General features: G+C 47.3%; 1 protein-coding gene across 3 annotated transcripts in view; it reads right to left on the minus strand.

Annotated features, from left to right (window-relative positions):
* DOCK3 (dedicator of cytokinesis 3) overlaps nt 1-13,975 on the minus strand; it is a 1,365,978-nt gene that overhangs the window by 301,343 nt on the left and 1,050,660 nt on the right. For all 3 annotated transcript variants that reach the window (XM_085625129.1, XM_085625128.1, XM_085625127.1), the window contains exon 22: nt 11,478-11,559. In XM_085625129.1, the coding sequence (XP_085481255.1) occupies nt 11,478-11,559 (82 nt within the window). The remainder of the gene's footprint in view (nt 1-11,477; nt 11,560-13,975) is intronic.

The raw sequence follows: 13,975 nt of genomic DNA on the forward strand, positions 1-13,975 counted from the left end.
GGCCTCTGGCATAAAAACTGAATTATATATTTGATTTCTGTGAAATTCTGCTTTGAAAAAACAGTGTTACCTTTAGTCCTCTGTCTGAGCATATTCCTGACTGACACATCCAACAGCCAATATGTTTTTGGAAGTGAGAGATAGCAGATAGTTTCCAACAGGTGAACTTAATTCACAGTTGGAGATCTATGAAGTACAAAGCAATTTTCCTAATCAATGGTAAAAAACACATCTTCCTCTGAAGTTACACTGATGTTGCTTTGTAGAAGAGAACCATTAATCCACTTCTCTAGGTTAAGAACATGATTCAGAATATATGTTCAACACCTTCCTCCGTTCCATAACCTCCAGGAGGTGTAGGCTGGGAATACTGAATGCAAAATATATACGGGTCACAATATTGTGACCACATTATTGAGAGACGTAATAATTGAAAGGTGAGTGTGTATACATTTTCTATACCTAACTCCAGATATATATACGTACCATGGTGATATGCATATCTTCAAGGTATGTAGATGTGGAGTTAAGAGTAGTAAATCCTTACCTGTTCAATATTTTGTCCCTCAATATTGTGGTCATAATATTGTGACCCACACATTTTTCTGATTCAATATTCTCTTCTACAATCCCTCCAGGAACTCATCATGGAAGAACACTGTGTATTAACAAGTAGGCCAGTTTGAAACAACCTTTGAAGTACTATCATATGCTAAATGATGATGTCCCTATTTATCTATCTAGGTGTTGTTATTCAGGGTGCAAAGGCCCCTGTTTTTTAGCATTTGTCTTTCATATCAGCTGCAAGGCATTTGATTGCACTAGTTGTTCTGCTCTCTAAACAGTTCAATTGATTTATTTGGATCGCTGAGCAATCCAAAGGCGGTACATTATTTTATTGACATTTTACAATCTCATATGGTATAAATCAAACTATTCACTTCATGGGCAATAAAACCCAATTTGCTCTTTATGCTTTCCTGCTTTTGTTTAAACAACCAGGTCCTTATGGAGAGCTTTACTGATGTGCTTAAGTGAAGATGTTATTTATATTTGCTTATGGGGAACGGTTGTCTTGGTATATAAATGCTGAATAATGGACTTATGCTGTGACTTTATTGTTTTGTGACAACTTCACATCCCACTCACACAGATCAGGAGAGTTTGCCCTCAAAACTGGGGCAACTACAAACATTTATTACTACTGATCTTCAGAAGGATCTCCTGGGCTCCTAAGCGTTATAAACGTTTGTTTAGTGTCATATGTGGAGCCAGGGGCCGCGTGGGGCCTGGTGAGCATTGCAGATGCGCTTTGGAAATAACTAGCACCCACACACAGCTCGGGTCTGTGGCGGACTGCCTAGCATTGCCACGCCCCGTTTATTTATCTACGTTTTCCGCCTTCCAGCGTGAGTGCTGGGGCCGGACATTTCCGGCGTGTGCGTCAGCACCAGGAGCTGGCACGCTAACTCACCACATCCCATCTCAACTCAGTCCTTAACTGGATCCAAGTGTCTCATAGCTCACTTACTTGGCAGGCAAAGTCCCTCAGGCGAGTGCGTGGCTGGGGGTTGCTCCTCAGAGCATACCTGTGCTGGCCACAGCTGGACCTGGGTTCCGCGGCTGATTTGCCGGGCTGGGGTGGTGTCTCTGGGGGCCTTTGGGTTGCTTCTGGGGCTCCTGATGTGGAGGCAGACTCTGGAGTGTAGTCCTCTGCCTCTCCCGGCTCTGATGGTGTCGCCCTCGGCTCTCCAGGATCGCTGGTTGCTTCAGCACAGTGTTCGGGCTTGACCACCTGTTTGAACCATGAGATGTTGTGGGTTACGACTTCTCCTTCCTTGTCGACTGTCACCATGGTTCCTTTCACGTCGGTCACAGTCCAGTAGCCCTGTTCATATCGAGTTCGGAACTTCCCCCTGGGCCTCCGCTCCCTCATTATGACGGTATCCCCTTGTTGTAGCTGATGAGACATGGCTCTTCTGGTTTGGCTGGCCGTGATGTTGCGTTGTTTCCTCCTCTGGAGGGTGCCTTCTTCATCAAAGGGAGGGGGTGTCCACTCTGGGGCGATAGGGAGGCCATCGGGCGGGACCCATTGAACATTAGCGCCCATGGTGCCTGACGCGTGGAGCTTTGAGGGGTGCTCCATATTCCCGTAGGAACTTCTGTAGGTGCTGTTCTGGATCGGCATGCTCGGCCACGGCGATGTATAGGGCTTTGTTGATTGTCCTCATAAATCGTTCGATCTCGCCGTTAGCTTGGGGCCATTGTGGGGTGATGCGTCTGGGCCGGATGCCATGGTGTTGCATGAACTCCTGAACTCATGCCCTTGGAATGGGGGTCCGTTATCACTTCGGATTCTTCTGGGCATCCAAACATGGCGAATATCTTTTCCAGCATGGGGCCAACGTGGGAGAAGGCCATTGAGGGGACAACCTCTAGGATTGGGTACTTTGAGTATCTGTCGATCAGAGCCAGAGTAACTCTGCCATCTGGGAAGCTCCCGAAGTCCACGCTCAGCTTCTCCGATGGATTCTTCCTGTGATCGTCGGTGTGGATGGGCGCGGTTCTTTTGGGGCGACTTGTCACCTGACAGGAGGGACACCTCCGAACTGTCTCGTCGACACGGGCATCTATACCCGGGAACCAGACTTTCTCCCGCATGCGGGCCTTCATCTTCTCTACCCCTTGGTGTCCTTCGTGGGCGAGTTGCGTCGCTCGCGACTGGAGTGACGCTGGGATCACAATCCGAGAGCCTCTCAGCAGGATTCCCTGTTGGGTAACGCTCAGTTCATTTTCTGACCCTCCACATGTGTATTAGATTCTGCTTCTCTGGGCCCGCCCATGAGTTGGCTGATTGTAGGTACTGATGCCAGTGCCCTCCTTGGACGGCTGTTCGGACCTTGGCAATGAATGGGTCTGCTTACGCTGCAGCTGCCACCTCCTCAATGGTCAGCGCTCGAGGGCACGTCAGTGCCGAGATCATATTCAAGTGGGCCTCCGTGGGGTCAGTGACCAGTTCTTCACATCCATCTTCCGCTAGCCCGGGGTGTCTCAAGAGAAAATTGGCAAGGTTTTTGGCGCCCGGCCGGTATGCCACGTCCATCTCGTACTGCTGGAGTCCAATGGCCCATCGTTAGGCCTGGGCTAAAATTCCGTTCCGCTCGCAGAAATTGCGATAATTTGACATTTTCGCGTTCCGCGGAATGCGCAAAAATGTCAAAATTTCCGCAATTCACATCTTACCGGTAATTTTTTTCTTGCTCGTGCTGTAAAAAAATACATTCTTGCATGCGCGCGATCGCCTTACCTGAATCCCCGCATTCGCCGCCAACTTTTCCGTATCCGGTCGCGTTCTCCACGAGATGTTGGATTGTTGGTAGCCATTTGCGCTGTCTCGCGACAGTTCGCGCCCGCATTAACGTCATTTGTCACGCGATCACGTCTTTCTTCTTGCGATCATGCACCGCGAGAGTATGAGATGATTGAGATCTCGAACACGTCATTCTCCACCGCGAGCGAGAGCGTGAGGACGCGAGCCCGTCATATCGAACGCGAGCGGGCGGGATAAGTGAAAACAAGATGGCCGCGCCCGTGAGCAACCGCATGGGTAAGTTGGCGAGCCACGATCACGCAAAAATTACCTCGAACAGGCGGGAAAAAACTTCTGCGTCTTCGCGATATTTCCGACGTGTTTGCGGAGATTTTCAACATATTCGCGATAGTTTGCGAAAGTGAATTTCGCAAATTCCGCCCACCCCTACCCATCGTTAGATGCGTGGCGGGGGTGAGGCGCCGATCCTTTAAACAAAGGTACTAGGGGTTGATGGTCTGTAATGATCTTGAATGGGTGCCCACATATGTACAAATGAAAATGCCAGCACCCCCAGCAGATGGCTAGGGCTTCCCTCTCAATCTGGCCATATCATTTCTCGGTCAGGGAGAGAACTTTGCTAGCATATGACAGGGCAGTCCACCGTCCCGGCCCTTGCTCCTGGGTAAGGACGGCCCCATGGCCTACGGGGCTGGCGTCTACTAGTATTTCAGTCCATTTGGTGGGGTTGAAATAGAGAGCGCTCTTGACTGCTTGAAATGCTGCTTCTTTGGCTGGGCCCCACTGCCACATGGTATCGGTTCGCATGAGATTGCGGAGTGGCTCCGCGATGGTGGCTAGGTATGGGATGAAGCGGCCACAGTATGTGGCCATCCCAAGGAAGCTGCAAACTTCAGCTACTGTGAGGGGTGCAGCTGCACTTTTGATGGTCTGGGATTTCCGGTGGTCGACCTGGATTCCATCCTGCATGAACGTGTAGCAGAAGAATTCTATTTGTTGTTCGAACAACAGGCACTTCTCCCGATGTAATGTGACCCCATGGTCCTGGAGCCTTTGCAGCGTGGCTCTCAGGTGCCGGTAGTGTTCCTCGACTGTCTGTGAGTGGATGAGGATGTCGTCACTCATATTTAGTACGCCCGGCAGCACGACCAGGATCTCTTTGACTGCATGCTGAAGGTGGTTATGTACCGGCTTTCTTTCACAAGCGCCAGCTGGTGATAGCCCGCATTTAGGTCCAATTTCAAAAACCACCTGGACCCATTCAGGTCGGCCACAATGTCATCCATGTTCGGCGTAATGTGGAGTTTGCGCCGAATGGCCTTGTTGGGAAAGCGCTTGTCAATGCAGGGTCTTATTTTCCTTGGTTGGCGAGGCTTTTCAGCGATCACCATGGGGGACACCCATGGTGTGGGTCCTGAGACCTTCTCTATGACCCCTTGGTGTTCCAGCTTCGGCAGCTCTTCTTCCACGAGCAGTCAGAGGTGGAAGGGAATCCTCCGGTGCCTCAGTGCCATCGGCATGACGGTTGTGTCTATGTGCAGTTTGATTGGAGCTTTTTATATACATCCCAGCCCCTCGAACAGATCCTTAAATTGACTGAGTAGTTATTTGGTCTGGTTGTCTTGCACGCTTCTGGCACTTCACTAGTCCCAGGTCTTCTGCTGCGTGGCTGCTCAGCAGTGTGTCTGCCTCTTGGTTGATGACACGGATGGCAAACGTGATTTCGGTGTCTTCTGACCACACAGGCAGGGTCATTTTGCCTCGGAGTGGTAATGGCGAAGCACTTCCATAGGCGAAGATCTTTGTCTTCGAGGGTCGCAGCTCTGGCTTGGGCTTCAACTTGTTGTATTGTTGGATTCCCATGACGGTGACAGACGCTCCCGTGTCTATCACTGCACTAACTTCTGACCCTGCTATCTGCACCGTGCAATGGGGTTGGGGACGTTTCCGTCTTTTCAGGGCTTGGGTGAAAGAGACTAGGTACGTCTCTCCTTCCTCATCTGACGAAGTGTCGTCTGCTTGGTAGACGGTTGTGCCCATCGTCTTTCTTCCTGGCGAGGATGATAGCGAGATGCTCGATAGTTGACAGACCAGTCTCCGCATTGGCTTGGGTTGCTTGCCTTCTTTTCGTGGTGCTTTGTTTCTGCACACCGAGGCGAAATGGTTCGCAATCCCGCAGTTGGTACATGTCTTCCCTTGTTCTGGACATGACTGCGGGGGATGTTCCTCGTAACAACAGTACCCACATAGGCCTTTTGGGGTTGGCGGTGGGCGATCTCTTGGTTTGTTGGTCCTGTCCCGCATCCTGACGGCATCGACACGTTCAGTCTTGACGGCGACACCCTTTTCTGTATTGCACATGAGCGCAAGGTCCATTTCTTCTGCACGCTCGGCTGAAAGATCATGGGACCGTACCAACACCAGTATGTCGTTCATTGGTATGTTCAGCTGCCTTAGGATGAGGCCTCGCAGGACTTTACTGCGGATCCCCAGAATCAGTTGTGCCCTGATTTCTTCTGCGGCTCTGTCCCCTGCGAGGTGAGTGCTAGCAAGCTCCCTCAGCCTTGCGTGTAACGAGTCCACTGATTCTCCTTCCCTTTGCCTTTCTTGCCTCAACTTAAAATGTTTGAAATCAGGATTCAGTTGCGGGTCAAATAGTGCGTTCAATGCAGCCACTGCTGCTGCACAGTCCTCGGGGGGTCCGGTGGCGGGAAGGTGTTTGAAGAGCAGATATATTTCCTATCCCGCATAGTGGAGAAGTAGTGAGCGTTTGATGTCACCATCCGTCTCCCTGGTGGCGATGAAGTCATTCTCCAGGTGGCCGAGCCAGACCTGCCACCTCGGCGAGGCCGTAGAGGGGTCTGCCGATTCACTAAAAGGAGGTAGAACTCCTGAGGGAGGGTGTTGTGTTCGGGCTCTTGCTGGGTGTGGCGCCCCTTCTCCCTGGTCTCCCATGATGCTGGCTAATGGGAAGCCTGTATGTCTTAGCGAGGGTGCAGTGCCCAAAGGAATGGATCCGGCATGTTGGCCAGTGGGACTGGCACTGCTGGGATCTTCGAGGTCAGCGCCCCTGAGCGCAGCCTTGTGGCACGTGGGTATTCTCTGCCATGCGGGAAAATGCCTGGGTGCTCCACTGCACGTCGTGCGCAACTCACCAATGTTGTTGTGGGCGTGTCCTGCTGTGCCACTGCCTGGTACTCTCTGAGGACAGGCGAGAGGCCTCCTGCCTTGTGGTGCCATCTGTGACGTAACGCCTGCTTTAATGGCGGTCCTCTGTGTGGACTGCACCTTGTGGGAACGTGTTGCAGCTACCCTTTACAGGGGGCCCTGGAGCGTGGGCCATTCCGCTCCTCGTCGCCAGTGTGATATGTGGAGCCGGGGGCCGCGTGGGGCCTGGCGCGCTTTGCAGATGCGCTGCGGGAATAACTAGACACCCACACACTGCTCGGGTCTGCGGCAGACTGCCAAGCACGGCCACGCCCCGTTTATTTATCTATGCGCTCCTCCTTCCGACGCAAGCGCTGGGGCCGGACATTTACGCTGCGTGCGTCAGCACCTGGAGCTGGCACGCTAACTCACCACATTTAGCAAAATGAATTATTATGAAGGTCAAACTTAATTAAATACCAATAATATATGGGGCAGAAGCAATACATTCAACGTAAGTTGAATTTCTATTGCTTTATTCAAATTAGATTTAGGAATTTGGTCCAGAAATTTGTAATGATAAGTTGATCCTGCTTGAAATTTGCAAATACCAAGGGCTACGCTCTTACCTAACATCGGTATAGGACGAAAAGCAAACGTTGAAATTGAGCTGCATCATATAAACCAGAAATAATCATGTGCATTGACATTTAGACATGCAAAGAAGTGGCGCACTGGGTTCTTTCATTTGGCTGCCTAGTGTTCTTTCAAAATCTTGAATCCAGGTCAGACAATACAATTCAAAAAGTTCCCCTAGTTCCTCGAAAAGGTCATGTTTCCAATAAACTCCGAAAATCTGCTTTGACCTTTTGCTTACATACAAAGCTTTCTTCAGGGCATAAAAAGGTTTGCACTTTTAACTGTTGACAAATAAACAGAAATTTGTATTTTTATGAAAAAACACAGTTTTAGCTTTAGATATGTAATTTATTTCATGCTGTCAATCTTGTTGGTTCTCTTATAAAGGGAAAGATGCATGCCCACTAGAATTCACTTAATGTAATTAGTGAACATTATCAAGCTGACTTCATATACGTTTCCCAAACATGCTGACTTTCAAATTAAATATTTTGCTTTCACTCAGCAGTGCACCTTCCTTTTCTTTTAAATATAATAGCGATTACAAAGTTGAATGCCAGTAACAATTCACTCAATGACAATGGATGTCGTAGCTTTGCCATGTGTAGAAGTTTTTATTTATTTTTAAGTAAGGAGTTAGCCAACCCGTTTGGAATCTACTAACATTATATATAGTATACTTACTTAGGGGCATATCAACAACAACCGGCGATAATTATCGCTGAGTGCACTTAGCGCTCGGATAATTATCGCCGGCTAGCGCCGATTTTTATCGCTGAGATAGCGTGCTATTAGCAACGCTTATCTCAATAGCGATAAAAATCCTGGTGCTAAGTGGCTAACGTGAGATTATCGCGGGAAACCCAGCGATAATCTCACGTTAGCTTGTTGATAGGGACAGACAAACTTAGCCATAATATCCTCCTTCCATAGGATATCATGGCTAAGTCAGAAAAATACCAGGCGTAAAAAAGCAGCGTTAACCGTGGTTAGCGCTGCTTTTTTTGTCTCTAACAGGGTTAGCGATATTCTTGATAATAGGAGAAATGTCGCTTAGCGACATTTCTCCTATTATTTTACTCTGGAACGCCCCCTTTGCATCTCATTAGAGATGCAAGGGAAAGCGTAGAGTAAAAGGGTGCCAACATGCACATTTGCATGTTAGCACCCTGTTGTTGATAGGGTGCTAGTTTTATCTCTGCTTTTTTGGCTTTTAATACCAAAAAAGCAGAGATAAAGCCCTTGTTTATATGCCCCTTAGATGGACATACAGCCAGCCCTCTTTGTCCACTGGTCTGTTGTTGTGTCATTCACATTATTCTTCCGTCTACCACAGACTACAGAATGGTGCAATGGCATTTTAGCCATTGATACCTTCACCGTGAGTAGAGATATTCTGCGCTTTCACAAGGAGTACTTCTGCACACAAGGGGGCTTATTTACAAGCCTCTTGCGCCACTTTTGCAAAAGTTTTAACATGGGAAAAGCGATGTACGGATGGCGCAAGGGGCTTGTAAATAACCCCCAAAGTAGTTTCCTTCTGTGCCTTCTATGGCAATGTGTGTTTTTTAGAACCCATTTTTATTCTTTTAGCCAAAGTTTTTGGGGCAGATTTATGACGTCTGGCGCATCTCTGCTAATCAGCAGAGATGCGCCAGAAGAGTTGCGACGCATCTGCCCACCCGTGCGCCACCATTGATGCGCCGCATTTACAATGCGGCGCACCGTGGCACTCGGATGGGCAGATGCGTGACACATCTCCTGTCGGAAAGGCGGCGCATTGCTGGAGTTGCATCGCAAGCGCGACGCAGCTCCAGCAAGGCTCGGGGGTGCCTTATCCCTTACATGCTACGTCAATCCTTACGCCTGCTTCAAGCAGGCGCAGGGTTTTGACGCAGCATGGCCTTAAAAGTGACTGAGTGAAATCTTGTAGATTTCACTCAGCCACTTTTAGGAGGCGTTCCTGTGCCGGAACGCCCCCCCCCTGCTCCAGAACGCCTACATGTGGCACAGGGCTTTACAACGTGACGCATCTGCCAGATGCGTCACGTTGTAAATACCCTGCAGCATGGCGCAGGATTTGCGCCGCCGCTGCGTCACAAAAGTGACGCAACGGCGGCGTAAATGAGGCGCAAGGGGCTCATAAATCTGCCCCTTTGTTTTTATGGGCGTGTGCCTAGCAGCTCTCCCAACAATAAAGATTTATTTTAAAAATGACAAAACAAAGCAAGCATAGTGTACACGAGTCGAAAAACACGGCTTTAGAGGGATGAAGCTGAAGGGTCAAGCATGATTTGGGGAGCCTGAATATTGAAAATAAATACAAAGATCTGCAGTAGTGTATTGAAGAAGCTGCATGCTACCAAATATCCCGCAGGTGAACTATTTTGACTGTCCATGTATTGCATTTTTGTAAATAGTTTCCTCTTGGACAGAATGAATAAAGGGGATGCGGAGAGGTTTCGAATTTTAGATTTATGGGCCTGATTTAGACTGAGGAGTCAACTGGAAATCCTCTCATTTCTAGAAGTTGCTAAACACAGAGGACAATTCACGGGGGAAATAACTCCACCATGCTCTCCCTATGGCGAAGAAAGTCTGGGAAATTCGTTTTCCTACAGAGACTGCCTATTGGGCATCACCAACCAACTGTAACCCAGGTCTACAGCGACTGAATGGTTCTGAGGGGTGACATATGTTTCCGAAGCACGAGTGCTGTCAAAAAAATAAAATAGCAGCAATCACGAGTGGGGAAAAATGTATCTGAAATGTGGATGACGAGTAGTGAAACGCGGCTGACAAATTCACACGCGGGCACCGTATATAGAGTACCTTTTCCGGAGGATCCACAAGCATACATACATTCACAAATTAAGGAATTTTGTCAGGGATTGAAAAAAGTAGCATTTCACACACTATAAGTAATAAAATACCACCTAACTTTACACAAATGAGGGTACTACAAGTTACCACAGAGTTCCATGACCTTATAAAGGCACTTGGCCTGCAGTCTAATGACTCTATGTACTTATGCAGATCAAAGAAAGGGACGGGGAGGATAACGGTCCAGTATACGATCTCCCCCAATAAACGTAACAAAATATCAGTATACTGTTCCGATGCGCGACAGCCGCAGAGAAACTAAGCCCAGCTGTGTGCAGTTCCCGAAAGAAGCATGAGTAAGTAGTAAGTTGCTCTCACTCACCCAAAGGTGGCCCTTACCCTTACTTTGGAGAGCTCTGCTAATAATGCAGATGGCGAGGCAGAGGGTAGGTGCAGAAGAGCACACACACATGGAGACTAGTAGCCTCCTGTGTCTGGAGACCTCACATCCCGGCCCTTGGCCTGCCCTAATATCTCTGGAAGGTGACTCATAACGGAGCGCGTTAGTAGCAGAGCGCTCCAAAGTAAGGGTAAGATGTTAGTTCACACCTTGCCTCGCAAATCCAGAGTGAGGTTAATATTTTAGCACCACTAGCTCTATCGAGAAGATTAGGTCACAGAACACATTACTTGGTCTTGATGAAATGCCAATAGCCCGCTTCACGGCTGCTTGTGGCATGAACCATGTTGACCCATTGCATAGACCATAGCCAAATAGCTGTCCTATGAGTGACCGATTTACTGCTCACTTGCAGGGACCGGGACCATTATATACTGCGGTTTCCTGCTATTCTTTTTAACTCAACACCACCCAGTGATTCTTCATTAAATAGTTTGGTGACACCTGGGTGGTAACTGATTTTATTCTACACCACTCACCAATCTTCTCACTGATGTGGGGAGTTCCACCTTGACCCCACTGTGCTCCATCGGCTTTGATTAAAAGATCTCTAACGAAGCGCCCCCTCGCAGGGCCCGCCAGGCATTGTGCACCAGCCTGGAGAGGAGCACTGCCCTATGATGAAGCATGTCACCTTCAGGGGAGTGAGGGCAACTGTGCTTACAAGCCCATGCTTCTTTGGGGACATGCACACAGCTGGGGATAGTTTATCTGCGGCTGTCATCATCAGAACAGTATACCAATATTTTGTTAATTTTTTTTGTACTTATGGACATACCAACAACTTGTAAGATCTTTATAAAGCACGGCAGTGTGTACTATATTACATATAAAGTTAATTCCTCCTCTCATATGTTTGAGATGAAGACTGTCATTACTGAAAATTAACAAGCAAGAGTGTGGTTATGCCAAAGATTCCAACACTCAATGCTTTATAAAATGTGTAGGCCTAAGAAACAGGCTATTCACAAGGGCAATGATGTTTCTCTATGTATGAAGAATTGACAAGTTTGGAGCTGACAAGCATCTATAGAGCCATTATTGGTAGCACCATAGGTATGCAACCAAAACACTTACCCTCATGGCCTCCTGAATATGGTCCTGCCGCACAAGTTCAGCTGATCGGTCCATGTACCACTTCAAACATCGGATCAGTTCCCTGCGCGAAAGAGAAAGCAGTACCATCTGAATAACAATAGACAATACCATCAAGAAAGTGTGATAACTAGTCTCAAAAGTAGAATGCTTTTGAAGATTTTGGTAAAGAAATCTGGCTAGAAATAATGCAGCAAATCCTGGCCCAAAACCTCTCCATTTCAACTGTACAGGGATACTTATATTTGCTCATCTGACAAATTCCAAACATATGGATTTTCAATTTCATATTTCTTAGACAACCATAGCATAATTGTGTAACGCCATACTAGCTTCAATATATGTTCAAACTTGGAACATTTCTTACATTTAGAAGTAATAAAGATCCCCTAATATCCTTTAACATTATATAGTCATATGGTCTCTAATTTGAGTTTGAGCTTGGAAGCTGCATTACATTGTTCTGCTTTCAACCAAAAATGTAAGAGAAACTTTATAACACAGAGACACCTTTTTGTTCTCTGAATATTCCAGGTCTGGTTTGCAGTTGTGTGGTAATACAGCACTGAAATTTGGATGACAACAGTTAAATTTCCTCGGTGCTGGGCTGACTGGAACTTCAGATTCCATTGCGGAGTCAGCATGTACCTAGCAGGCATGCTCGACCAGGAAGATACAGCAGTGTAAGAAGGCGGGAAATCGCAGAACTACTATCACCAAGATCCAGGACTGAGGCTGAGCATCGGGGTCATAGCCCAAATGCTCTGCACTCATTGCAATGGATAGAAGACCTTGAGCTGCACTGTATCAACAAAAGATCCAATGAACGGCAACCTGTGCTAAGGAGTCAGGTGTGACTTGAGCTAACTGATCGTGGACCTAATGATGTCACAAGATTTGTCATCGTCTGGAGGTAGTCTATGACTGACTGTGGTGGGCACGCTGTTGACAGCCAGTCATTAAGGTAGGGAAAAACTGTAATTCCCATTTTCCGAAGGTGTGCTGCAATCACTGACATCACTTTTGTGAACACCTGAGTGGCACTGGTGAGGCCAAAGGGAAGCACTGCAAAGTGAAAGTGCTCATTGCTGAACTGAACCAGAGGAAACATCTGTGGGACCAAAGGAAAACTATATAAAAATAAGTATCCAGCAGATCCAAGGACATCATTCAGTTCCCCAAGTCCACTACAGCCAGGATCTGTGCAAGTATGAGAATTGTGATTTTATTTTTCCACAAGAAGCATTCAATGGTCAAAGGTGCACATGGGCTGGTGGCCTCTGTCCTTTGTCGGCACAAGGAGTAACAATAGTACCCGCACCTCCTCTCCTTCCAAGTCTGAAACTCGCAACAGCACCTTTGGATAGCAACACTTGCATCTCCTGTACTAGAATGTAGAAGTGCTCCTCTGAAAAACTTTGGATTTGGGGGCGGGAAAATCTGGCAGAGCAAAAAGAAAGGCTAAAGCTTAGCCATGCTGAATGATTTGTATGACCCATCTGTCAGACAAGATTGATCGCCACCCAGGGAGGGGAATACAGTCTCCCATGGGGTGGGTGCATGATACTAAAGCCAACTAAAGCAACTTGGTGACTGTTGCCGCAGGGGAAGGGAACTGAGAAGTCTGGTGACAATGATGGTGTGTGTGTTGTTTGGCAGACCCATGTCCCTGGTCTCACAAGACCTGAGATGACTGTTCCAGTGATTGACACAACTGTCACTGTCTACACGGCAGGCCCCTGGTGGAGCCCTTGAATTTTCTGAACTGATATGCAAACTTTGTAGCAGGGCTCAAGAGACCTAGGGATCATACCGTGGCTCTATTGACCTTAAAAGTTCTAGAGCAGAATCAGCTCTTTCTCTAAAAACACAAAAGGCAATATCCATGACAGAGGCTTTTACATATACAGAAAATCCTGTGATCCACATTCACACAAGGGGGTACAGCACAACTCTAGTGCCAACCACCCTTCCCAGGCAATCAGTAATATCATGTTCAGCACAAATCAAATGACCACAACCAGGCCATCACAAATTGTTTGAGCCAGAGAGGCCCCATGGTCTTCCAGAAATACAGCTATGATTTTTCTGGCCATGTCCCAAACAACATGCATGTAGCAACCAAAAGAGAGACTGCACTGGTCGATCTCAATACCAAAGTGGCATAGGAGAACTCTAATTTTCCAAATGCCTCAATCCATTTTAACCAAGCCAAAATAACAGAGTAATGTAGTGATAAATTCAAATGCCTGATAGGCACAATGAAACACTTCATTTTCACCGGAAATCTAATTATTTATACAATTTCTTATATTTATTATATACAGCCTGCCACTGTAATTGCAAAACACCCCTCCACACATGTTATCAATGAGTCTCTAAAAGCAAATTTAGAAGGAAAAGATCATGAACATAAACAATTCAAACAATCTCAATATAATATAATGCCTCTCTGGGGGAAATAAGACTCATTGTTCATC

Source organism: Triturus cristatus, chromosome 9 (genome assembly GCF_964204655.1).
Source record: "Triturus cristatus chromosome 9, aTriCri1.1, whole genome shotgun sequence".
Classification (NCBI taxonomy): domain Eukaryota; kingdom Metazoa; phylum Chordata; class Amphibia; order Caudata; family Salamandridae; genus Triturus; species Triturus cristatus.